At 37.3% G+C, this 27,782-nt stretch overlaps 1 protein-coding gene across 12 annotated transcripts in view; it reads left to right on the forward strand.

Annotated features, from left to right (window-relative positions):
* Window positions 1–27,782, forward strand: part of SENP7 (SUMO specific peptidase 7) — a 130,894-nt gene that overhangs the window by 1,899 nt on the left and 101,213 nt on the right. For 11 of the 12 annotated variants that reach the window (XR_004901362.1, XM_036017978.1, XM_036017979.1 and 8 more), the window contains exons 2-4: window positions 8,845–8,897; window positions 12,901–12,999; window positions 15,997–16,094. Coding sequence is in view for 11 of the 12 variants with exons in the window: in XM_036017978.1 (XP_035873871.1) it covers window positions 8,845–8,897; window positions 12,901–12,999; window positions 15,997–16,094 (250 nt within the window). In the remaining variant the exon portion in view is untranslated. Of the gene's footprint in view, window positions 1–8,844; window positions 8,898–11,271; window positions 11,294–12,900; window positions 13,000–15,996; window positions 16,095–27,782 lie in introns of those variants that run through there. The other variant, XM_036017981.1, reaches the window with a different exon arrangement.

A 27,782-nucleotide genomic window follows, 5' to 3' on the forward strand; every position in this document is an offset into this window, starting at 1 on the left:
TAGGAAAATGCCCAGTTTATCTGATGTATTTGTGTGCTTCCTAACACAACCTTAGGGGGTGTGGTCATTGCCTCAGTTTAAAATTGACTCATGAGAAGCTTCTCAAGCCTTTCCTGAGAGTATATTGAATGTATACTTTGAAATTATTTATATGCATGATTATCTTCTTTCCAAGTTCACTCGGATATCAAAAGCAGTAAATTAAATGGGGAAAAATTAAAAAATATATTGGTACCTGAAATGGTTTACTAACAATTGAATGAATTAATAACGAAATTCATGTCTCATTCAAGGGAGAATGACTATTAAAATGTTTAACAACAATAACAAAAGTATAACACATATTAGAGTTATATAGATCACAATTTCAGATGGGTTTTTGAGCTAAAACTGGAAAGTTCAAGTAAACTTTAGGTTTTTAACCGGTTGCTTCAGGCAACATTCTTCAAGATCTGTGTTCATGTTCATTTGAGTTAAGTGTACATGTCTTTTTGAGTACTTAAGTACTAAGCAGTGTGCTAAGACTTTTACAGACTTTAATTCTTTCAGAAGTCTTATAAGGTAGTTATTATTTCCACTTCACAGATGAGGAGACCGGAACTTAAGACTTTGTTAGCCAAAGTTAGTAATCCAGAAGCAGAGCCAGGATTCAAAATCTGGGCTTTCTGATTACAAATTTATAATTTTAACTTCTTTTATTGTCACAGGACATTAATGAGGCTACTTGGAAAAAAGAAGTTTCCATGGACAATTATGTGTGATGACCATAGTTACAAGAACATTTTATTTATTGTAGGATTTTTCAGAGCCTTTGCTATGCTACTGTATGTTGTGCCTCTTCAAGAGAGTAACTGAGCATGCAGTGTTTCTCAGACTTGCTTGATTTTGAAACTTCCCTTCTCCCCCAGTTTCTTTGAGTAGAGAAAGAGAGACTTTCAAGTGGTATTGGGCTACAATAGAAAGACAATTAGAAATAAGTATAAGAACTGTTACTGTAAGTAATCTTGAAAGTCTGTCTTAAAACAAATTTGAGTTTGTAGTAGTAGCTGTAGTTACTACAATTACATGACTTTCTTCAGCAGTGCTAAGTAGTCTAGGAGGAAGAATTTGGAAAAAAATATGAATTTAGTTTTAATCAGTGTTAAAGGGCATGACAGGGTATTGGGGCAAAAACTGGGTTCAGTGTGAGTGAGGAAAGGGAAGGATCAGAGGGCAGTATGCAGTAGAATGAGAGGTTCACATTTGAGAACCTGAAAAGTGCAACACTGGTCCTTTTTTTTTTTTAAAGATTTTATTCATCCATTTTTAGGGACGGAGGGGGAGAGAGAGAGAGAGAGAGAGAGAGAGAGAGAGAGAGAGAGAGAGAGATAGAGAGAGAGAGAGAGAGAGAGAGAGAGAGAGAGAGAGAGAGAGAGAGAGAGAGAGAGAGAGAGAAACATTTGCGGTTGCTGGGGGTTATGGCCTGCAACCCAGGCATGTACCCTGACGAGGAATCGAATCTGGGACACTTTAGTTCCCAGCCCGTGCTCAATCCACTGAGCTACACCAGCCAGGGCTAACACTGGTCCTTAAATCCATTCATCATTGTATGTTTTTGAAATGAGGATGTTGAGAGGAAGTTTATTAGAGTACACTAAATTAAGGTGAGTCCTCTGTATTGACTGAGTTGATTAATAGAAGTCTTAGAAATTCACACTGATGGTAGATTATAATGCTAGAGAGGAAAACCATGAATCAAGTAACAGAATATTCTAGTAATGTTAGAGAGCTGGTCTTGGCTCAGTACATGACAATCACAAATATGGGTGAGGTAATATATCCAATTTATGGGAATTAAAAAAAATTACTGCAATAGAATATTCTAGATAGAATATTCATCGGAAGTGATGGTTGAGGGGGAGGAGATTAGGAAGTCTCCAACTTCCAAAATTAGGAATAATCTTCTTGAGAGTGTCTAAAAAAATAATGTAGTCAATAAAAAGCTAGGATTCAGTTAAACGAAGGTGGAAGAAATGTTCAAGGAAAAGATTCAGAACTTAAGGAGATTGTATTACTCTGGAAAGAAATTTAGTGGGCTAGAGAAGAGTGTAGATGAAATGGTAGTTGAATTTCATGAGATACAAGGCTGTAGGGATTGGCATCCTGGGTGGTGAATGTGATTCCCAGGCCTGATGATGGCAGGCAGAGGATTGGAAAGCAGATTAGAGGGATATGTAACACAGGAAATGTGCTATGGGTGGGATTGAGTAACTCCGAAGATCTAGACTGGAACTTTGTTATGGTGCTGTCTTAAACCTGCCTCCCAGGTGGATCACTGTAGTGGGAGTGTTCATTAATTTAGGAGGCTGGCTAATGTGAGCTGCTTCATCCTAGCTGCCTATCAAAATTTACTCATTATCTAAAACTTACCTCAATTGAACCTCAGTTCAATTATGCCTTTCTAAGAGCTCTCTCTTAACTCAAACTTGAAGAAAAATTATACCTAGTTCTCAATTTTCAGTGGTTACCAATGACACAGGAACTGAGATCCCCAAAACTTATTAAACAATCTAACTTACTAGAAGAACTTAAATATGACTTTAGTGAAAAGCTGAACTTCAATGGGTTCTTTCTTGCACCTCTTACATGATGTTTATCAGATTCCATCATATAGTCTATCTTACTGAATTGTTTAGTGTGTGCTGTTTTACTATTGACTCCATGACAGGGACTGTCTTATCCTTAATCCCCATAGTATCCAGATCAGTGATGAATCAACATGGTGACCTTGCGCAAGTTGTTTGGATTCTTTAAACCTAAATTCTCCATCTGTAAAATAGAGATAATACCTTTACTAATCTCATGAGGTTTTTTAAAAAAAGATTTTATTTATTTTTGAGATAGAGGAAGGGAGAGAAAAAGAGAGGAAAAGAAACATTGATTTCTAAGAAAGACATTGATTGGTTGCCTCTCACATGCCCCAACTGGAGACCTGGCCCACAACCTAGGCATGTGCTTTGACTGGGAATTTATCTAACCTGCAACCTTTAGGTTTGCGTCCTGTGCTCAATCCACTGAGTCCTCATGAGGCTTTTGTAAGGATTAAATAAAATCATTTGTGTAAAGTACTTAGTTAGCACAGTACCTGGCAATGGTAATTGCTATTATCCAAAATTAATGTGTATTGACTAATTAAGTGAATGAGTGATTCCAAAAGTTACTTGGGAAAAAGTCATGCTTTTTAATTGTTTGACTCATATATTTAGAAGGAGAATAATTAGATTTTTCTCTATGATAATACTAATATATACTAAAGTCTCTTTTGTTTTCCTTTTTTACATTTATTGTTGTTTGAATACAGTTGTTTCCATTTTCCCACCACCACTTTCCCCCACCCTACCCGCCCCTGCCTCCCACCCTTCATCCTTCCCCCCTTTGGCTTTGTCCCTGGGTCCTTTGTACACGTTCCTTGATGACCCTTTCCCTTCTTTAAAGTCTCTTAAAGTGGTATATTTTAATATAAAATACAACAATGATGGTTACCATTTATTTTGTACTTAATGACAGACATGATGCTAAACACTTTAATATAGACTATCTAACTTTAGTCTTTTATAAAAAGATTTCATTTACTTATTTTTAGAGAGAGAAGGAGGAAGAGAGGGAGAGAAATAACAATGTGTGGCTGCCTCTCACGTGCTTCCATTTGGGCACCTGGCCTCCAATCAAGGCATGTGCCCTGAGTGGGAATCGAACTGGTGATCCTTTGGTTTGCAGGTCAGCACTAAATCCACTGAGCCATACTAGCCAGTGCCTAACTTTGTCTTAAGAATTGGAAAGCTGGGTACCCTGAGTCTTAGAAAAGTGGCAGCTAGAAAGCAAGATATAAATTTAAGTTGTCTGGCTTTAAAATCTGTACTCTTGAGCACTATGCTATATCAGATAATCACAAGTAGAGGCAAATCTTCTTATGTTTATTAAAATGCTCTCAAACCAACCTAGTATAAGGTAGAGCAACTCAGTTGTAAAAACTCCTAAAATTTTGGGAAGTCACAATAGTATTAAAGAAATAAGGTAACATGCCACAAAAGAGTATAGAAGCACTTTTAACTCAATGAATCAGTTTGGAAATAGTAATCTATAAGTCGTAATTTTTTACCTTAGCGTCCATTATTGATTTGGGAGTGGTGGTGGGGCGGGGGGGGGGGAGGGAGAGGAAGAGAAAGAGAGAAGGACACTGATGTGAGAGAGAAATATTGATTGGCTGCCTCCCATACCTGCCCAGAACAGGGATTGAACCAAAACATTGGTAAGTGTCCTGACCAAAGATTGAACCCACAGCATTTTGGTGTTTAGGATGATGTTCAACTAACAGAGCCACCCTGCTGGGGCTGTGAGTTATAATTTAAGTAATTGATATTCCCTTCTTAAAAATCCATATTTAAGACTGGCCAAGATGGAGGTGTAGGTAGAGACACTTTGACTCCTTGCACAGCCAAAAGAAGGACAACAACAAATTTAAAAACAAAAAACAACTGGAACTGCCAGGAAATCGAACTGTGTGGAAGTCTGACAACCAAGGAGTTAAAGAAGAAACATTCATCCAGACTGGCAGGTAGGATAGAGATGGGCAGCTGGAGTGGAGAGGATGCACAGCAAGGTGGTGGCTAGAGGCCTGGGCAGGCAAGGTAGAGGTGGCTGATTGACTGGCCAGTCCAATATTTGTGTGCAGATAAACCAGGAGGAACAATTGGGGAGTGAGAAAGACCACGCAACCCAGGGGTCCAGTTCAGAAAAGAAATCCTCAAATTCTGACTGTAAAAACCTGTAGGGTGTGGGGGGTTGCGGTGGTGGGAGAAACTCCCAACCTCACAGGAGAGTTTGTTGGAGAGACCCACAGGGTCCTAGAATGTACACAAACTCACCTATGTGGGAATCGGCACCAGAAGGGCACAGTTTTCTTCTGGGTAGTGGGAGAAGTGACCGGAAGCCTGTCAAGAGAGGAGCAAGTGGCTTTGTACCCCCTCTGGCGTCCTCCCCCACATATAGCACCACAATGCAGCGATGTGGGTTACCCCACACTGGTGAATACCTAGGGTTCCGCCCCTTATAGGTGTACTGAGACAAAGAAATATGGCCCAAATGAAAGAATAGATCAAAGCTCCAAAAATAGAACTAAGAGATGAAGAGACAGTCAGCCCATCAGATATGGAGTTCGAAACACTGGTAATCAGGATGCTCACTGAAATGGTTGAGTATGGTTGCAAAATGGAGGAAAAAGTGAAGGCTATGAAAAGTGAAATAAAGAAAAATATATAGGGAACCAACAGTGAAGGGAAGGAAATGGGGACTCAAATCAACAATTTGGAGCAGAAGGAAGAAATAAACATTCAACCAGAAAAGAATGAAGAAACAAGAATTCCAAAAAATGAGAAGAGGCTTAGGAACTTCTGGCACAAGTTTAAATATTCCAACATCCAGTCATAGGGGTGCCAGAAGGAGAAGAGGAAGACCAAGAAAGTGAAAACTTATTTGAACAAGTAATGAAGGAGAACTTCCCCAATCTGGCAAAGGAAATAGACTTCCAGGAAGTCCAGGAAGCTCAGCAAGTCCCAAAGAAGTTGGACCCAAGGAGGAACACACCAAGTCACATCATAATTACATTACCTAAGATCAGAGATAAGGGGAGAATCTTAAAAGCAGCAAGAGAAAAGGAGACAGTTACCTATAAAGCAGTGCCCATAAGGCTATCAGCTGATTTCTCAAAAGAAAGCTTACAGGCAAGAAGGGGCTGGAAAGAAGTATTTGAAGTCATGAAAGGCAAGGACGTCCATCCAAGATTGCTCTATCCAGCAAAGCTATCATTTAAAATGGAAGGGCAGATAAAGTGCTTCTCAGATAAGGTCAAGTTAAAGGAGTTCATCATCACCAAGGCCTTATTATGTGAAATGTTAAAGGGACTTATTTAAGAAAAAGAAGATAAAAAATACAAACAGTAAAATGATAACAAACTCACAACTATAAACAACTGAACCTAAAAAAAAAAAACAAAACAAACTAAGCAAACAAGTAGAACAGGAACAGAACCAGAGAAATGGAGATCACATGGAAGCTTATCAGTGGGGAGGATGAGAGTGTAGAATGGGGGAAGAGATGAAAAAGCATAAATGGTAGGTACAGAATAGATGGGGAGGTCAAGAATAGTATAGGAAATGCAGAAGCAAGGAACTTACATGTACAACCCATGGATGTGAACTAAGTGGGGGAATGCTGGTGGGAGGGTGGTGCAGGGTGGAGGGGAATAAAGGTGAGGAAAAAATGGGACAACTGTAATAGCATAATCAATAAAATATACTTAAAAAATAAAAATCCATGTTTAAATTGACTGGAGAAAGACTATTTTGGGGGTAATTTCTATAGTTTATTACTAGAGAGGTTTCTTTGAACATGTAGAGTACCTGATCCGTGAGGTGGAGGTACAACATTCTCTAGAAAAAATTAAAAAGATAAAATAAAAATGACTAAAAAGTGAAATTTAAATAAGGCAAAGGGTAAAAACTATTTAAAATTATCAAAAACTTATATAGAGGTTAAAATTTTACATCAGGGCTTGCTCAAGAAATGACTATAGCCCTGGCTGATGTGGCTTAGTAGATTCAGTGCAGGCCTGTGAACCAAAAGATCACTAGTTTCATTCTGGGTTGGGACACATGGCTGGGTTGTGAGTCAGCTCTGCAGTTGGGGGTGTGTGAGAGGCAACCAATGAATGCTAGTCTCTTACATCAATACTTTACATTTACATGTCTGTGTAGTCATTGCTTAGATCAAGATACAGGACGTTTCTAGTGTCTCAGAAGGCTGCCTTGTATCCCTTCCAGTCAATATGCTTTCCCTTTCCAGGTGCTTGTATTTAGGACTTTTGCTCATTATGAAGATTGGGTTGTCTCTTTTTGATTTATAGTTCTTTATTCATTTTGGTTATATGAATTATACTTAGGACTTTGCCCACTTCGAAGATTGGGTTGTCTTGGCTTTGCTTTGGAGGAGTTTTATTATTTTTTTTTTAAGATTTTATTTATTTTTAGGGGGAAAGGAAAGGGAGGGGAGAGTGAGATAAACACTGATGTGTGAGAGATACATCAACCAGTTGGCCTCTTGAATGCCAATCAGGAACCTGGCCCACAACCCAGGCATGGTCCCTGACTGGGAATAGAACCAGTGGTCTTTTATTTTGCAGGCTGGTGTTCGAATTCACTGAGTCACACCAGCCAGAGCTGCAGGAGTTATACATACATTTTAATTATGGGTCAGGTGTATAAATTATGGAGTATTATTAACTGTAGTCATAATGCTGTACATATTTAGATATATATATTAGAAATAATCTCTTTTGGTCTGTGGTTTGCTTTCTGTCTTTTTTTTTTTAGATTTAAAAAAATTATTTATTTTTAGAGAGGGAAGGGAGGGAGACAGACAGAGAGAGAGAAACATCAATGTGTGGTTGCTGGAGGTCGTGGCCTGCAACCCAGGCATGTACCCTGACTGGGAATGGAACCTGCAACACTTTGGTTCGCAGCCCGCACTCAATCCACTGAGCTACGCCAGCCAGGGCTTTGCTTTCTGTCTTAGTGATGAGGTTTGGTGAACAGAAGTTCTTGATATTTTTAAAAGGTTTTTAAAAAAAGATTTTATTTATTTTTAGAGAGATGGGAAGGAAGAAAGGAAGGAAGGAAGAGAGGGAGAGAAATGTTGATGTGCAAGAGATACATCGACCCGTTGCTCCTCATGCTCTCAACTGGGGACGCTCTCAACTGGGGACATGGCCTGCAACTCAGGCATGTGCCCTGACTGGGAATTGAACCAGCGACCTTTCTGTTCACAGGCCAGCGCTCAATCCACTGAGCCAGACCAACCAGGGCAGAAGTTCTTAATTTTAATGAAGTCTTAATTTTATTGAAGTCGAGTTTATTAATCTTTTTCTTTATGATTAATACTACTTGTGTATCGTTTGAGAAGTCTTTGCCTGCCCTAGGTCATGAAGATACTCTATTCCTTTTTATTCTAGAAGCTTTATTTATTTATTTAGTCAAGAAGCTTTATTTACATTGTTTTGTCTTTGACATTTGAATCTATAATAATGTAAAATTAATTTTTGTGTATAGTGTGATGTAGAGGTCAGGTTTATTTATTTGTTTTGGTTATCAAATTGCTTCAGCATTACTTATTGAAAATACCATCCTTTTACTACTCAATTGTAGTGGTGTGTTTTTTGCAAATAGATAATCATTTATTTGTATGAATATGTACTATTTCTTTTTATTATGAAATACAATATTCTGTAATATATTCCAGTAAATTATAAGTTCCAGGAAAGCTTGTACTGTGTTTAGTTTGCTCTTTGCTGTGTACTCACTGCTTAACACAGTGCCAGGCAGATGATAGACATTCAATAAATATTTGCTGATTGAATGACAGAATCATAAAAAAATCTACAGAAGTCTGAAAAATACTGATGAGGAGAGATTAAGCTGTTCTCAGGTACATAGGTGATTAAAGATGTAGTAGAATTAAAAGCTTTTATAAAATATTTCCCACTTCTAGTTAGTTTTAATTAGTGCTTAGAGCCAAGTTTACCTCTTTTTTTAAATTGTCATCAAACATTGTTTAATGCAGACATTTTATACTGCTACTCTTTTGATTATTTTTTGACCTTTATGTTTTTAGTTTGTCAGCTTTTATAAAATGTATCAATGTAAATTCTAAATCTAATAAGTTAATCAAAAGCAAAGGATGACTTGGAAAGAATTTATTTTATTCTTTATCTCATTTGGATATTAAATGATAACTTTTATCATGTCTTTGTAGAAATTGTCACAGAAGGAAAAAGGAAAAAGTCTTCACCTTCTGAGTTACATAAGGTATGCGTTAGTTTTCCTTTTAACCTTTTGATTATCTTTCGAGTTACTGATATTGAAAGTATTTTGCTATTTATCTTTTATTTATGTTTTTATCCTCAGCTGAGAACATTTTTTTCATCATTTTTAGAGGGGGGGAAGGGAGAAACAGAGAGAGCAGCGTCACATCAGTGTGACAGAGAAGCATCTCTTGGTTGCTTTCTTGTACTCTCCCCTGCTGGGGATCAAACCCTTAATCTGGGTATGTGCCCTGACTGGGAATCAGACCCACGACTCTTCAGTCTGCTACAGGGTGATGCTCCAACCAGCTGAGCCACATTGGCCAGGGTGCTATTTGTCTTTTCAATAAAATTTTAAAGAAAATACTATAAAACTATAAGTAGTGTTTTTTGGAGAAGAGTGTATCCTAATTAACCAAGGGTTAACCAGGAAACCCTCTCTGGAAACAGCCTTAAGTCATTGTAAGATGTACCAGTATACTTTCCAGGCCTCATTTTAGATTTTATATAAAATGTAAGATAGTATTTCTTTGATGACTGAATGTATTAGAGCACCCACATTCATTTATTATAATACTGTAACATATGAGTTTTTACTCAAGTCATGTGCTGAAATTACTATTTGGAATATGACACTTTAAAACTCTTTTAAAAATGATTTATTTATTTATTTATTCTCTATAAGCCAAGAGTAGCAAGACAAGCAAAATGAAGTTCCTACCTACATAGGAAGTGTTTCAAAACATTAATTCATTTTTAGAAAGACAATTTTTTTCCTGTAGAATTTTGTGACTTAAATGCAGTAGTACCCTGATCTACTGTAATAATTTATTAAACACTTTTCTCTGAAGCATTTCAAGTTATGCACAGAAGACTTTAATTTGGCACAGAGATCTTTGATTTGGTATATTTTGTGGAAAAAGGATGGCTATGAGAGGGAATCAAGAGTACCTTATAACACCACGAAGAAATGGTAGATACTCTATTTCTACCCTGGCTTACTTCAGATTTTGGGGATGTGGTTTCTTTATGTAAAATTCTGGATTTAGCTTGAGTGGGGTACATGAGGGAGGTTAAAAAAAGACCTTACATTGCTACTATACCCAGTTTTAAATAACTGTGTAATGACTCCTACTTCTTTTCTGTTTAATATGTCCAGTGGAGTGAAATGTTCTGCTGCAGGTTATTGCTTTGTGCAATTTAATCTGAAGTTCCACCATTAGAAATTCATAATGTTGAGTAAATATATTTTTCTTTTTTATTATAGATGTCATACAGTATTTTAACTTTTTTCAAGTAACTTTAGAATTATAGAAACATTACAGAAATAGTGCAGTTCTTGTCTACCCTTCACTCAACTTTCCCTAGTGTTAATATCTTACATAACCTTAGTATAATGATCAAAATTAAGAAATTAACATTAGTACAGTACTTTAAATTAAACTGCAGACATTATTTGGATTTCATCAGTTTTTGTAATAATGTCATTTTTTTCTGTTCCCAAATCCAGTCAGGGATCCCACATTGTATTTAGTTGTCATGTCTTGATTTCCTGCAGTCTATGACAGTTCTTTAGTCTTTTTTCTTTCATGACACAGTTAAAGAATACTGGTCAGTATTTTGTCACATATCCCTTAGTTTTGGTTTGTTTCAAATTTCTTATGATTAGACTAAGATTATGACTTATTGAGAAGAATACAACGGAAGTATATGCCCTTCTCAATGTATTATCAAGGGATACATGATGATCATTGTTTTATCATTGGTCGGTACTGATCATCTGCTTAAGATGGTGTCTGCCTGGTTATTTTATTGTCAAGTTACTCCTTCCCTTTGTAATAAATAGATACCTTTGGAGAGATACTTTGAATCTATGCAAGTATGCTTTCTCTTAAACTTCAAACCATTGTTTTAGTGTCTTGCAATGGAGCTTGCCTGCAACAGTTGTATATATGATATTCTATTGGTGATTTTCTGTTTCCCTCATTCGCTCTGTATTTATTAATTGAACTTCTTTTGTAAGGGAGAGCTGTCCATCTTCCCCCTTATTTACTTATTCAACTATTTACTTATATCAGTATGGATTCATAGGTGTTTTATTCTATGGGTTATAATGTACTACTATTTTTATTGTTTTTTTTGGTCAGTTTTCTAGCTTAGGCATTGGAGAGTTTTGCAGTTGGCTTCTGTGTTTTTATAAAATACTCCTATCTTTTTTTTTGAGCACTTCCTTACTTTATGGTACTACAAGGTACTTTCCAAGGAACCCTGGTTCTTTTTTTTTCTTTTAAGATTTTATTTATTTATTTTTTTAGAGAGAGGTGAAAGGGAGAGAGGGAGAGGAGCATAGATCAATTGCCTCTTGCACACCCCCAACTGGGGACCTGTCCCACAACCCAGGTATGTGCCCTGACTGGGAATTGAACTGGTGACTTTTCAGTCCACAGGCTGGCACTCAATCCACTGAGCCACACCAGCCAGGGAGCCCTGGTTCTTTTTATTGAAAAATGATATTTAGAAATCTGGGCCTGGGTGCTATGTATGCTCATTGCTACTGTAGTGTCATAGTATATAGGCTCTCTCAATACACAGGACTAGAAAAATATATGTATACTTACCCATATACATGTAAATCTCTATATTAATTTCTCTATTTACTTACCTGTACACCTGTAAAAAGCCATGAATTCAATAGTGATGCTTCCAATCCTAATTCAACCCTGGCTTATTCTAGCCTCCCCCCTTTCCTTATTTTTAACTTTTTTCCCCTGTCTCTAATTATCTACAATATGTTTACTTAGTTGTTCAACAATAATATACATATAAAGTTGTACTACTGCATTTTTTAAAAATTTATTTATTTTTAGAGAGGGAAGGGAGGGAGGAAGAGAGAAGGAAACATCAATGTGCAGTTGCTGGGAGTCATGGCCTGCAACCCAGGCATGTACCCTGACTGGGAATTGAACCTGCAACACTTTGGTTCGCAGCCCGTGCTCAATCCACTGAGCTACGCCAGCCAGGGCGTACTACTGCATTTTTAAAAATGTAGGAATTCCTAGGAAATTAGCACATTAAAATTTATGTGCTCTCCAGTCAGATAGGGAAATAAATTACTGAAAGAATTAGAGCTTTGATGGATATAAGGACAAGACACTGATAATATTTTGAGTTTAAAGTATTTAAAAAATATTTCTAAAACAAATCTAGTTTGTTACAGAGGAATTAGAAAATTCAGTAGAGCAAAAAGAAGACTGCCTAGACAATTCAAAGTTAATATTTTGGTGTATATTTTTCTCATTTGCCTATCTATATATTTATTTATAATAAACATACTTTATGTATTAAAAAATAGGAATCCACAAAATACTGTTTTATAATTTGCTTTTTATTTATGTTGTAAACATAATTTTTAAAAAAGATTTTATTAATTTTTAGAGAGAGTAGAGGGGAGAGAGAAAGAGAGGGAGAGAAATATTGATGTGCGAGAGAAACATCTTTGGGTTACCTCTCCTATGTGCCCCACTGGGGATCAGGCCTACAACCCAGGCATGCGCCCTGACTGGGATTTGAACTGGCAACATTTCACCTTGTGGAATGATGCCCAATCAACAGCCACACTGGTCAGGGCTGCACATCATTTTCTAAAATAAAATTTAAAGTATTGCTTTAAGTAATGGGTACCATTGTTGTATTTTAACTATTGTAGCCATACTTAGATCTGTGTATTAGAGAACTCTAGGGATAGTGTTTGAAAGATTAGAAGGGGAAGGGACTGTAGGTAAGAGGATATTTATGAATCTATTGTGATACTTCATTTATCAACCTTTACATGGAATGAGAGCTTTTTAAAAATAAAATTATATTTAACTGTCTATAAATGAAGCACTAATTTCAAACTGTTTAAAACTAATAGCAAAATATTAATGCAGGGTAATATAATGGCTCTGTTAGCCGATTCAGTTATTTGTATTTTAGTTAAACTGATTATATTCTCATTCTGGTTTCAGATAACAAAGATGTTAAATGCAAAACCAGAGGATGTTTGTGTTAAATCACCACTGTCCAAACTCAGAAGCTCAGAACAGTGGGATTTCCCTTCACAGGGGGTATATACAAACTTACTTATTTTAAGTATATAGTATTATTTGGTATGTTTAACATATTATAGTAAAACTAATTTTTCTTCTATGTCCTTTTCTTTGTGTGTGTGTGTGTTATTTGTAGGTTTCAAATTAGTTTTTCAAGTGTGTTAGTGTTTCAGATGTATGTTGAACTGATGCTTTGAGCTTAAGTTCTTTAGTTTAAATCTAAGTATACCTTATGCATTGCTTTTCTCTCTCATTATCGTAAAATAAATTATATTTTAAGTTTATGAAAATATTAAGCTTGTTAGAATCATTTACTCTTTCGCTCTTGGTTTGTAAATTTGAGAGGGTTTGTCTTAAAGGGTAACAATTATTTTAGCAAAGATATTTTGATTATAAATCAGGACTTTAATTTTTATCACTATTAAGTATTATTACAGAGATTTCATGAATGAGGTTTAAGATAGCATCTTTTTGCTATTATTTTTTTTCTCTTGCTTGGCACAGCTCATTGTTAATTTTTTAAAAGTAGAATTTTTCTCAGATTTTCCAGTTTATCCATGGGATGTTATAATAGTCTACTAGGGCTAACGTAACAAAATATCACTGACAGGTGGCTTAAGCAGCAGAAATTAATTTTCTTAAAATTCTGGAGGCTAGAAGTCTGAGATCAAGGTGCCAACAGGGTTGGTTTCTCTAAGGCCTCTCCTTGGCTTACAGATGGCCATCTTCTTGCCGTGTCCTCACGTGTGCTCCCACATCCCTGGTGTTTCTGCTCCCATAAGGACGCCAGTCCTGTTGGATTAGGGCTGTGTCCTTAGGACCTTGTTTAACCTTAATTACTCTGCACAGGCTCTGTCTCCACATATAGTTATATCGGCAGTTAAGGCTTCAATATATGAATTTGGTGGGGCGAGAGGACATAATTCAGTTCATAACAGTAGATTTCAAGGTAATAAGTTTTAAGTCACCTTGAATATATGTTTTTATGTTACAGACAAGAAAAACTAATCATTTATTATAACTTGTTCTCAGAGGAAAGATTTGTCATTAACAGTTGCTTTGACATTATTTAAACATTTAATTAAAAAATAATTCTTTCATATACAAGATACTAAAAGGGGAAATAATAAATAGGACTAGATGACATCTGTTGATACGAAAAGAAACAAAATACTTATATAAGGTTAGAAAATTTGGGCTGTATAGAAAGGTACAAGGTGAAGGAAATAAAGACATCTTCTCTGTCCCTCTTTCCTAAAGGGCATACCACTATTAACAGTGTTTTCTGTCATTCTTTTTAAGAGAAAAAACCTTATGTCAACATATGAGTTTACTTTGTTTTTTGATTGTTGCAGAAAAGGATTGTGAAATATATATTGTGTGCTTTGCTGTTTTTAGTTAATAATACAGGGTGGGGCAAAAGTAGATTTACAGTTGTTCATATGTAAAAAGTCATGTGGGTTATGATTTTTATAAAAACTATTAACTCTGTGTTTCACATTCTCACAACTGTAAACCTACTTTTGCCCTACCTTGTATATCCTAATGTTTTTTCATTTTAACATTTAGATTTATCTCTTTCATTTATTTTTAAGTGGCTTTGTAGTATTTCAGAGATATACTGTACTATAATTTATTTACTTAGTGCAATGATGTTTGTTTGTTTTCTTTCAAAGTTTTGCTGATAGAAACAATGTTGCAATGAACATAATTTTTCATATATAGGGTACCATTTTTGAGTGGGATTACTAGGTCTAAGGAATTTTTATATTGTTTTAATAAATATTGTAGAATTGCCTCACAGAAAATTTGTACTAATTTATATTGCTACCAATAAGAGCTCCCATTTTCTCCAAACTTATTAGCACTGGATGTTATCACACAGTAAGATGGTTACCAACTTAATAGAAAGAAAAAATATTATTTTAAGAAATTTTTTGTCTTTTTGCATTTATGTATTTATGTTTTAATATATTGAATTTATTTTGGAGTAAAACATGTATAGTTGGCTTTTCCTTGTCTGTGGGTTCCACATCTGTGGAGTCAACCAACCTTGAATTGAAAATACTCAGAAAAAAAAGTTGCATTGTTGCTGATGTGTACTATGTAGTTGTCTCATTGCTTAGGCAATTAACAGGGTTTTAGGAGCTCTGTGCTAGGAACTGAGGGCAGAAAATGAAATATATTGTTCTACTATTTCATAGTTGGCAAGGTTCATCTGCATTATAGTGTGTCAGAATTTCCTTCTTTTTGAAGGCCTGATATATTTCATTTTACATATATACCATTATTTTATTTATCCATTCATCCGATGGGACACTTGAGTTGTTTTCACCTTTTAGCTGTTGTGAACAATGTTTCTATGAATATGGCTGTACAAATATCTCTTCAAGGAAAACAGTGTTTTAAATGTACTATGTATATAATCATCATACATCCTTATTGTTGCTGTTAAATTTATTTCCAAATAGGGAGACTAATGCATAGAATTAAGATACATAATTTGTCTAGATTCACACTATATTTAAGTATGTCAATTTTAACTTTTGTTTCTAGTCAGATTAAATCTAAACTCTGTCAGTGAGATGTTTACTCTTTCCTAAAATTTTCCATGCAGCAATTCATGGGAAACCAATTGTAATCTCTTCCAAATGTTATAGACTCAATTAATACAGAATCATAGGCACTATTTAACTTCTCATGTAATAAATTTTATTACTTTCTCTAGGCACATTAACAAATTTTCAGTTATTAAGCTTTAGAATCTCAAAATGTTGATTTCCTAACTAAAGTTACCTTGAAACTTAAAAAGTCATTCCTGTTATTTTTTGGTGGATTTATATTTCTACACTAGCAAAAGAGCCAAGTATTTTGTAGATTGCACTTGTTTCCCCTTCTGTGTGAACTACTATGAATTTGACTGTTTATTTTGAATTTCTAAGTATAACAAAAATTGAAGTGTTTTTTTATTATCATATTAGTATATTTATTATTAAAATTCCATTTTTTTCCTAGTGGGAAAGAAGCCTAAGGAACCAGGTCCTTTCTCTAGATTATAAAAGTAAAAAAGGTGGCCGTGGGCGTCCTGTCACTTCTAAGACATCCTCAGAAAGGTAAGTAAGATACATGTGTATGTGACTAGGATGGGCTTAATAGTGTAGCATGGGCGACAGGTTTGCTGTCTTTAGGTTTCAATGAACACAACTTTTAAAATATGAGGATTAAATTCAGTGGCCTCTAAGGTTCCTTAAAGCTCTATCTTTCTGTGTAAATCATCTTACCTCCTTGTATTTGTGCATTGGGAACATCTTTTTTTTTTTTTTACTTTTTCTATGCTGTTTATATCTATGCTGGTTTCTTTTTTTTAATAAATTGTTTTATTGTTGTTCAAGTACAGTTGTTTGCATTTACCCCTCACCACTCCCCCCGCACCCCAGCCATCCCCATCTCCCCCCCCCCCCCCATTCCACCTCCTCTTGGTGTTGTCCATGAGTCCTTTATAGTTGTTCCTGAAAACCTTTCCCTCCTACCCTCCTTCCATTATCCTCTCCCACGTCCCCTCTGGTTATTGTCAGATTGTTTATAATTTCAGTGTCTCTGGTTATATCTTGCTTGCTTGTTTGTTTGTTTTGTTGATTAGGTTCCACTTAAAGGTAAGATCATATGGTATGTCTTTTACCACCTGGCTTATTTCACTTAGCATAATGCTCTTTAGTTCCATCCATGGTGCTTGAAGGGTAAGCTCCTTTTTTCTTTCTGCTGCATAGTATTCCATTGTGTAGATGTAGCATAGTTTTTTGATCCATTCATTTACTTTACTAAGATGGGCACTTAGGTTACTTCCAGCACTTGGCTATTGTAAATTGTGTTGCTATGAACATTGGGGTGCATAGGTTCTTTTGGATTGGTGTTTCAGAGTTCTTAGGATATAATCCCAGCAGTGGAATTGCTGGGTGAAAAGGCAGTTGCATTTTTAGTTTTCTGAGGAAATTCCAGTGTTTTCCACAGTGGCTGCACCAGTCTGCATTCCCACCAACAGTGTACTACGGTTCCCTTGTCTCCACAATCTTGCCACCACTTGTTTGTTGACTTGTTTATCGTGGCCATTCATACTGGTTTGAAGTGGTATCTCATTGTGACTTTAATTTGCATCTCTCTGATGGCTAGTGATGCTGAGCATCCTTTCAGATATCTCTGGGCCCTCTATATGTCCTCCTTGGAGAAGTATCTGTTCAAGTCCTTTGCTCATTTTTTAATTGGGTTGTTTGTCTTTCTGGAGTGAAGTCATGTTAGTTCTTTATATATTTTGGAGATCAAACCCTTGTCCAAGGTATCACTGGCAAATCTTGATAAACTTTAGCTGATGGTAGAAAAGTTATATACAGAGTAGTTATAATGCTTGATTTATCATTTGTGGTCTGCAGTGAGAAAGATGCTCCATTTAACAACTGTAGTCCTATAGTCATACTATTAATGAAATATGGATATACTGGAGTTAAATATATGGGAGATTCAGATTGTGATTATTAACAGAAGGAACTTAGAACATTCCAGGGTTGGACCAATCAGTAAATGATTAGAAAGTTGTTATTTTACAAAAGGGTATTGAATTTATTTTTAAAATAGTAGATGAATAAAAAATGATAATAGGGTAAAATTTACAATTACTCAAAGGATCATATAAATTAGAAGAGTAACTGGAGTTCTTGAATTTATGTTAGGATACTCGATAAGCTACTTAGTTTTATTCTCCCCTTTCTGTAGGACATATACAAACATATTGGTGATTCCATAGAAGTTTATATACCTCCTGATCCTCTACCATACAAGGAATAAATTGTCATGAGGAATATGCAGTGATTATGCTTAGAGCCCCAGAATAACCATGAACTCAATTTATATAGACTTGGTTTCTCCAAAGAAAGCCATGTTAAAAGCCATTTTTGATTTGAGAGATGGAATACTACAAGTAGAGGTATCATTTTTAATGAAAATAATCAACATTTTTTGAGGGTTTACATATACAGGGTGGTTTTTTATGGGAGACATATCCTAAAATCCTTGCACACTTCAAAATTTGTATCATTGAAGTTTCATTTTCCCAAAAGGATGCTCTTCAAGTGGTGGGAACAGGTTCTTTGAGAATGTATTGTATTAATGTATTGTATTTTTGCCTTTTAATCTTCTGGTATTGTCTCTGATATTTTTCAGTTTGTTCTTTCCTAAATTACCAGCCCAGTATAAAGTGGCAATTGTTTGGCTTTTCTTATGGAATTTACCACATCTAACTTATGTTTCCAAGTTACTGATTTTCAGGCATATTATGTGATTTGTACTGTGATGTCCATTTAATGACATTGTTAGAGGATTAAAAAATATTTTAAAATTTAATAGCAGGGGTATTAAACTATTGTAAAAGCATAGCAGTGACCAAAATTAGCATGTTTTTAAAACACAGAAAAACAGTGTTTACATTATCCTATGGATGGTGCTTTTTATTGGTCAGAGTGATTCAACCACTAGGCAATAGTGTAAGCAGTTTTATAGTTTACTTAGCTAGCCAATTTTGGAATAATACAATGGGATTTTTGACAAGTTTTTTAAATTTGGAGGGCTTGTATTAGTTCAGAAATTGTAGCCATGTTACATTAGTCCAACTTCACAAAGTTAAAATGCTCATAAGATGCTTCTGCGTTATATTTGTGGGGAAATGTGCTTGCATATTTAAAAGTGGAGTTTTTTGCACTCTTTGTTCTGGAAGCATGCCTACACCTGTCTTCCCACTCAAGTAGGAGTACATCTCCTGAGTCCCCATGAGACTTGCAGAAAGCAGAGCAATGGGCAGCAGCAGCTCTTCCCAGACTAACCCCCGAACCTGTCTTCTAGGCCCCCTTTTCTCTGACTTGCCAGTGAGCTTATAGCAGCTCCGCCTAAGCTCTCTCCTGTTGCTTGTTCTGGTCTAAGGCTTTCCTTGTTACACTGTCCTCAGTTTTGATAAATGTACTCTAAAAAAAAGTGGATTAAAAAAAAATAATCTCTGCCCTGGCTGGCGTAGCTCCGTGGATTGAGCTTGGGCTGCAAACCAAAGCATCACAGGTTGGATTCCCAGTCAGGGCACATGCCTGGGTTGCAGGCCACGGCCCCCAGCAACCGCACATTGATGTTTCTCTCTCTCTCTCTCTCTCTCTCTCCCCCCTCCCCCTCTCCTCCCCCTCTCTCCCCCCTCTCCTCCCCCTCTCTCCCCCTCCTTTCCCTCTCTAAAAATAAATAAATAAAATCTAAAAAAAAAATCTCTGATGTATGATAGAGAGGACCTGACCAAATCCTAGTGGCATAAACTTAGGAGGGGGTACCTCTCTCTCTGGACTTTAGTTTTTCTCTACCTTTACTGAAGGTTCTCGAGAGCTTTCGATTCTTAACTTCTTTAGACAAGAACCAATTGACTTGCTTATTCTCCAGGAGTTTTTTCCCTCTTTTGATCTCATTTTCACTACCAATGAGCTTTACAGTGTTTATAGTCATGGACTTAATTCTCTGGTAATGTAACATTCTTATCAAGTCACTATTCTTTCTATCCCACTAATTCATGTTAGCATATTAATAATGGCATACATGAATAATATTCTCAGGCTGGATCTGAATATCCTCTATTTATAATTATGGCAGTTAACATATATTGAATGCTTATTACATGCTAGGAATTAGGTTAAGCTTGAATTATTTCATTTAACTTTCACAAGTCTTTGAGATGTACGTAGTATTGTCTTTATTTCACAGGTGAGGAAATTTAGGTGTTCTAATTCATTACGACATGGAGGAATATTGCTAGTATATTTCTGGAAAATGTATTTTAATATTAGTATACTTAATATTTTTGTTTTAGTCATATAATATTGAATTCTGCTAGGCTGTCTGAAACATTTAATAAATTGCTACTGTACAGGGAAGTAAAAACAAAAATATATCTGGAGAGGGGGAAAAACCCCTTTATTTGTATGACTTTAGAACCTTGAATCCTGTCTTCTGTGTTTGATCTCACTTTTGAAGATTTATAATACCTTTCAGGGTCTTTTAAAAATTAACAGGTTTATTACAATTTAATTTACGTACTTTAAATTTTACTCATTTAAAGTCTATAATAATTTTAGTGCATTTATAGTTATGCAATCACAATTTAATTTTAGAACATTTTCAAAACTGCCTCACCCTCTCCAAAAAAACCCCCAAAGCCTGTATCCATTCTCACCTGTAGCCCAAGGCAACCACTAATCTATTTTCTGTTTCTATAGATTTTCATTTTTTGGATATTTTTAATGCATGAAATCACACAATGTGCTCTTGCATGTATTAGTACTTTGTTTCTTTTTATTGTTGCATAACATTCTGTTGTATGGATATTTGTCGTTTATCCATTCACCAGTTAATAGACATTGGGTTATTTCTACTTTCTGGGTATAGTGAATAATGTTGACATGAATATTCCTGTACAGTTTTTTTGTGTAGACTTATGTTTTCATTTCTCTTAGGATTGGAATTCTAGGTTGGAATTAAACTGTTGAATTGTTTTCCAAAATCACTCTATCATTTTACATTCCCATTGTTAGTATATGACTTTTCTAGCTTTTCCACATCCTCGCCAGTACTTATTTTCCCTCCTTCCCTCCTTTGTTCTTTCCATAGATGTCATGGTGGGTGTGAAACGGTATCTTGTTGTGGTTTCGATACGCATTTCCTAATAACATTGTGTCTTTTCACATATGTGCTTGATGGTCATTTCTTTACCTTCTTTGGAGAAATGTCTATTTAGATCCTTTGCCCATTTCGTTTCATTTACTTATTTATTTTTACCTCTGCCCATTTTGAAATTGGGATGTTTTTATTTTTGTTGTTGATTTGTAAATGTTCTTTATATATTCTGGGTACAAGTCCTTATCAGGTACATATTTTGCAAATATTTTCTCCTGTCCAGATTTTCACTTAAAAAAATTTTTTTTAATTGGTTCTGGCTGGTGTGGCTCAGTAGATTGCCAGCCTTCGAACCAAAGGGTCGCTGGTTTGATTCCAGTCAGGGGCACATGCCTGGGTTGCAGGCCAAGTCCTCAGTAGGGGACATACAAGAGGCAACCACACAATGATGTATCTCTCCCTCTCTTTTTACTTTCCTGCCCCTCTCTCTAAAAATAAATGGAAAAACCTTTTTATTACATTTTTTCTTTACCATTTAGTCTCCTTATACCCTCTATACCCTTGCAGTCACTATACTGTTGTCCATGATCATGAGTCTTTTTTCATTTTTGCTCAGTCCCTACACCCCCTAACCTCCTCTCACTCTTTAGCTGTCATCCTGCTCTCTGTGGGTCTGTCTTTTTTTTTTTTTTGCTTGTTAGTTTTGTTTGTTCATTAGATTCCACATATGAGTGAAATTATATGGTATTTGTCTTTCTCTGACTGGCTTATTTTGCTTAGCGCAATGTTCTCAAGGTCCATCCATACTATCACAAAGGGTAAAATTTTCTTCTTGGTTATAGCTGAATAGTATTCCATTGTGTAAATGTCCCATAGTTGTTTTATCCACTCATCTACTGATAGACACTTGGGCTGCTTCCATATCTTGGTGATTGTAAATAACACTCCAAATGAACATAAGGGTGCTATGTTCTTTCGGAATTAGTGTTTTGGGTTCCTTCAGATATATTCCCAGAAGTGGAATCGCTGGGTCAAAAGACAGATCCATTTTTGATTTTTTGTGGTATCTTCATACTGATTTCCACAGTGGCTACACCAATCTTTATTCCCACCAACAGTGCAGAAGGGTTCCCCTTTCTCCAAATCCTTGCCAGCACTTGTTTGTTGGTTTATTGATGATAGCCATTCTGACAGATGAGAGATAATATCTCATTGTGGTTTATTTATTTAAATTAATTAATTTAAAAAATATATATTTTATTGATTATGCTATTACAGTTGTCCCATTTTCCTCCCTTCACTCTGCTCCACTCTGCATACCCCCTCCCACCCACATTCCCCCACTTTAGTTCATGTCCATGGGTCGTATATATAAGTTCTTTAGTGTCTACATTTCCCATACTGTTCTTATCCTCCCCCTGTCTATTTTCTACCTATTTTCTACCATCTATGCCATTCATTCTCTGTACCTTTTCCCCCTCTCCCCATCCCCTGTTGATAATCCTCCATGTGATCTCCATTTCTGTGCTTCTGTTCCTATTCTAGTTGTTTGCTTAGTTTTGTTTTTGTTTTTGTTTTAGGTGTGGTTGTTAATAACTGAGTTTGCTGTCATTTTACTGTACATATTTTTATCTCCTTTTTCTTAGATAAATCCCTTTAACATTTCATATAATAAGGACTTGGTGATGATGAACTCCTTTAACTTGACCTTATCTGAGAAGCACTTTATCTGCCCTTCCATTCTAAATGATAGCTTTGCTGGATAGAGCAATCTTGGATGGACGTCCTTGCCTTTCGTGACTTCAAATACTTCTTTCCAGCCCCTTCTTGCCTGTAAGCTTTCTTTTGAGAAATCAGCTGATAGCCTTATGGGCATTACTTTGTAGGTAACTGTCTCCTTTTCTCTTGCTGCTTTTAAGATTCTCCCCTTATCTCTGATCTTAGGTAATGTAATTATGATGTGACTTGGTGTGTTCCTCCTTGGGTACAACTTCTTTGGGACTTGCTGAGCTTCCTGGACTTCCTGGAAGTCTATTTCCTTTGCCAGATTGGGGAAGTTCTCCTTCATTACTTGTTCAAATAAGTTTTCACTTTCTTGGTCTTCCTCTTCCCCTTCTGGTACCTCTATAATTTGGATGTTGGAACGTTTAAAGATGTCCTGGAGGTTCCTAAGCCTCTCCTCACTTTTTTTGAATACTTGTGTTTTCATTCTTTTCTGGTTGGATGTTTCTTTTTTCCTTCTGGTCCACACTGTTGATTTGAGTCCCAGTTTCCTTCCAATCACTATTGGTTCCCTGTGCATTTTCCTTAGCATAGCCTACATGTTTTTTATCTAATTTGTGACCAAATTCAACCAATTCTGTGAGCATCCTGATTACCAGTGTTTTGAACTGTGCATCTGATAGGTTGGCTACCTCTTCATCGCTTAGTTGCATTTTTTCTGGAGCTTTGATCTGTCCTTTTGTTTGGGCCATTTTTTTTTTTTGTCCCGACGCACCTGTTATGAGCCTGTTATGTATGATGGGCGGAGCCGTAGGTGTTCACCAGGGTGGGGCAACCCAGTTACTGGGTTGTGACGCTGTACATGGGGAAGGGGTCCAAGAGGGAACAATGGCGCCTGCTCCATTCTCTGCTGGATTTCAGTCACTTCCCCCACTTTCCACAAGCAAATTGGGCCCTTCTGGTGCTAATTCCCACGTGGGAGGTTTGTGTACGTTCTAGGACCCTGTGGGTCTCTCCAACGAACTCTCCTGTGAGGCTGGGGGTCTCTCCTGCTGCTTCCTCAACCCCCACAGGTGTTTTCAATCAGTGGTTTGAGGTTGTATTTCCCCACACTGGGACCCTGGGTTATATGGCCTGTTCTGCTCCCCCTTTGTTTCTCCTGGTTTATCTGCGCGTGAATGTGGGATCACCAGGTCCTCTAGCTGCCACCTTGTGGGCCAACTGCAGCCTTGCTTGTCCTGGTCCACCAACCATCTCTTTGCCAAGAGTCCTCTCTACCTGGCTGCCCATCTTCGCCCCTCCTACTGACCTGGATGAATGTGTCTTTAACTCCTTGGTTGTCGGACTTCCATACAGTTCGATTTTCTGTCAGTTCTGGTTGTTTTTTGTTTTTAAACTGTTGTCCTTCTTTTGGTTGTGTAAGGAGGCACAGTGTGTCTACCTATGCCTCCATCTTGGCTGAAAGTCTCTTCCTCATTGTGGTTTTAATTTGCATTTTTCTGATGATTAATGATGTTGAAAATCTTTTCATATCTTGATTGGCTATTTGTATGTCCTTTTAGAAGACTTGTTTATTCAGGTCCTTTGTCCATTTTTTAAGTTGGATTGTTTGTTTTTTTGGTGTGAGTTTTGTAACTTTTTAAAAAATTTTGGAACACTTCCGGCAAGATGGAGGAATAGGTGGACGCACCATACCTCCTCGTACAACCAAGATTAGAAAACCAATAATTTACAACAATAATTTACTATCAGAATAACACCCAGATCCGGCAGAGGATTTATCTGAATGGAAGTCGGGCAGCCAAGAGGTTGAAGTAGACGCGTTCATCCGGACTGGTAGGAGAAGACGAGCCGGCGGGCGCGGGGCTGGCTCGGGCCAGCAGCACGTGGAGGTCGGGGGAAGGTTTGGCGCGAAATCTGCGCAAAAGCCATCGGGCGCGTAAGAAGGCAGCGGTGATCCCTGAGTACGCAAGCTGTGGCTGGCAGACCCAGAGGGGCAGCGATTGTGGACCAGGGCAGAACTCGCGGCCCGGAAGCCCAGACAAGGGTCTGAGTCCAGGGGGACGGAACTACCGCCATTGTTTTCTCCCGCCCCGCCCCCATGTATAACGTCACAATCTAGCGAAGGGGTGCCCAGCCCCCGTGAGCACCTAAGGCTCCGCCCCCCACCGTAACAAGAGCAACCAGACCGAAAAAAAAAAAGGAGAGACAGGGGAAAAAAAAAAAATATGTTTTCAACAGAGCAGATCAGTCCCCCAGGACTCATCCTTTTGAGCGACCAAGAATTAGCCAATCTGTCAGATGCGCAGTTCAAAACACTGGTGATCAGAAAGCTCACGGAACTGGTGGATTTTGGACGAAATTTAGATGAAAGAATGCAGATTACCATAAAACAGATGCAGGAAGACACGCGGAGGAGAGCCAATAGTGAAAGGAAGGAATCTGAGTCTCAAAACAATACAGTGGACCAGAAGGAAGATAGAATCAACCAAGCAGGAAAGCATGATGAAATAAGAATTCAAAAAATTGAGGAAAAGATTAAGAGCATCCAAGACACCTTTAAACGTTCCAATATCCGAATTATAGGGGTACCAGAATCGGAAGGGGAAAAGCAACAGATTGAGCACGTATTTGAACAAATAATAAAGGAGAACTTCCCCAATCTGGCAAAGGGAACAGTCTTCCAAGAAATCCAAGAAGCTCAGAGAGCCCCAAAGAAGTTGGACCCAAGAAGAAACACACCAAGGCACATCATCATTACATTAGCCAAGGTAAAAACGAAGGAGAGAATCCTAGAAGCAGCAAGAGGTAAGGGGACAGTAACCTACAAAGGAGTTCCCATCAGACTGTCAGCTGATTTCTCAAAAGAAACCTTACAGGCAAGAAGGGGCTGGAAAGAAGTATTCCAAGCCATGAAAGACAAGGACCTACATCCCAGATTGCTCTATCCAGCAAAGCTCTCATTTAGAATGGAAGGGCAGATAAAGTGCTTCTCAGATAAAGGTCAAGTTCAAGGAGTTCATCATCACTAAGCCCTTATTTTAAGAAATGTTAAAGGGACTTATCTAAGAAAAGAAGATAAAGAAAAGACATGTATAGTAAAAGGACAGCAAACTCACAAATATCAACAACCACACTTAAAGCAAAACCAAAAGAAACGAAGTAAACAATTAGAACAGGAACAGAACCACAGAAATGGAGGGCACATGGAGGGTTAGCAGCAGGGGGTGGGAGGAGGAGAGAGAGGGAAAAGGTATAGAGAATAAGTAGCATAGAATGTAGGTTGAAAATAGATAGGGGGAGGGCAAGAATAGTACGGGAAATGTAGAAACTAAAGAACTCATAAGTATGACACATGGACATGTACTAAAGGGGGAAATGTGGGTGGGAGGGGGGTACAGGGTGGAGGGGAGAGAAGGGGGGAAATGGGACAACTGTAAAAGCATAATCAATAAAATATATTTAAAAAAAATTTTTGGATATGAATCTCTTATGAGATGTATTGGCTTACTTTCTTCCTTTTTTTTTTGGTTGAAATATCTTTGGGTCATAAAGTTGGAAGCAGTCTCTTGCATTTTTGTGACCTAGTCAGCTTGTCATGTTTTTTTGTACAATGCCTTTCATATTGCATAGAAGTCTCCTGTGGTGGGCTGGAGGGGCAGATAGTGCTGGTGGTTGATTTATCTTGACGGTTACAACACTGGTATTGAAGGGAATCTTTGGAGGTGCCGTTTGCATTGACCTTGAATTCATGGAAGACACATCTCTTTTGAAGCTTGTCAATTTTTGTCTTAGGTAAAGCAATCTTTGTATTTAGGAGTTTGAATTGGTTAGACTAATTGCCCATCTTCATCCCAAACCCTCCATTATTTAAGTAAAATTATTTGTTTTAACTTCAAATGAATCAAATGTAGGCATGCGAGCATTAGAGGTCATGTTCTTTTCATCACTTGACTTGTCCAAGGCTCCTTTTTCTTTTTGCTCTTGCTACTTGGAGAGTTACTTCCTCGGTAGCCACCTCTTCCATCATTGGTTCTGCAACATCTAATGCAGGCATACTGTCTTCAGGCTCTGACTTGTTCTCCAGTGCCCCTCCAGGGCATCCATAGTACTTTGGCTTAGGAGATGGTTCAGCAGATGGTGGTTGTGGCTGCTTTTGGCATGGAGATTGCTTCTTCATGTTGAGGTTTTATTGTTTGGCTACTTGGTTGTGTTGATAGTTCCATCTTTTCACTTTCTTATTTATTTATAAACTGTATTTTATTGCTGCTGTAATGCTATTACAGTTGTCCTCATTTTTCTTCCATTGCCCCCTGCCACCCAGCGCCCCCTATTCCCTCGGGTAATCCCCACACCATTGTTCATGTCCATGGGCCATGCGTGTAAGTTCCTTGGCTGCTCCATTTCCTATACTGTACTTTATATCCCCATGGCTATTTTGTAACTACCTATTTGTCCTTCTTAATCCCCTCACCTCTTCACTTATTCTCCCCCTCTGCCATCCCATTTGGCAACCATCTGGTAATTAACTTCTTTTCTCTTGTTGCTTTTAAGAGTCTCTCTTTATCTTTAACTTTTGAGATTTTAATTATGATTTCTCTTGTTGTGGGCCTATTTGCATTCATCTTGTTTGGGACTCTCTGTGCTTCCTGGACTTGATGTCTATTTCCTTCACCAAATTAGAGAAGTTTTTTTTTTTTTCATTATTTTTTCAAATAGGTTTCCAATTTCTTACTCTTTCTCTTCTCCTTCTGGCATCCCTTTGATGCAAATGTTGGCATACTTGAGGTTGTTCCAGACGCCCCTTACACTATCTTTGTGGGTTTTGGGGGGGAATCTTTTTTTCTTTTTGTTCTTCTGATTGGTTGTTCTTTGTTTCCTTATTTCCATATCATTGATTTGATTCTCAGCTTCATCCACTCTATTGTTGATTGCCTGTAACTTACTCTCTGTTTCCATTAGAGTACTTTTCATTTCTGCCTGGATCTTTTTTATGCTCTTGATTTACTCACCAAGATCCTTCAGCATCCTTATAATTAGTGTTTTCAATTCTGCAACTGATAGATTGCTCAACTCCATTTCGTTAAGTTCTTTTTCTGGAGTTTTGTTCTGTTCTTTCATTTGGGCCATGTTTCTTTTTCTCCTCATTTGGCAGCGTCTCTGGTTCTTTGTATTAGGTGGGGATCCTATGACTTTCTGTCTTGGTAGTGTGACCTAATGTAGTAGGTGTCCTGTAGGGTCCAGTGGCACAACCTTCCCTATCACGCAAACGGGTACTTGAGGTGTGCACCCTTTGTGTGGGCTGAATACACTCTTCTCTTGTAGTTGAGCCTTGGTTGCTATTGGCTGATCAATGGGAGGGATTTACCCAATCTAGTCAGCTGCAAGGACCA

Source organism: Phyllostomus discolor, chromosome 2 (genome assembly GCF_004126475.2).
Source record: "Phyllostomus discolor isolate MPI-MPIP mPhyDis1 chromosome 2, mPhyDis1.pri.v3, whole genome shotgun sequence".
In the NCBI taxonomy this organism is placed as follows: domain Eukaryota; kingdom Metazoa; phylum Chordata; class Mammalia; order Chiroptera; family Phyllostomidae; genus Phyllostomus; species Phyllostomus discolor.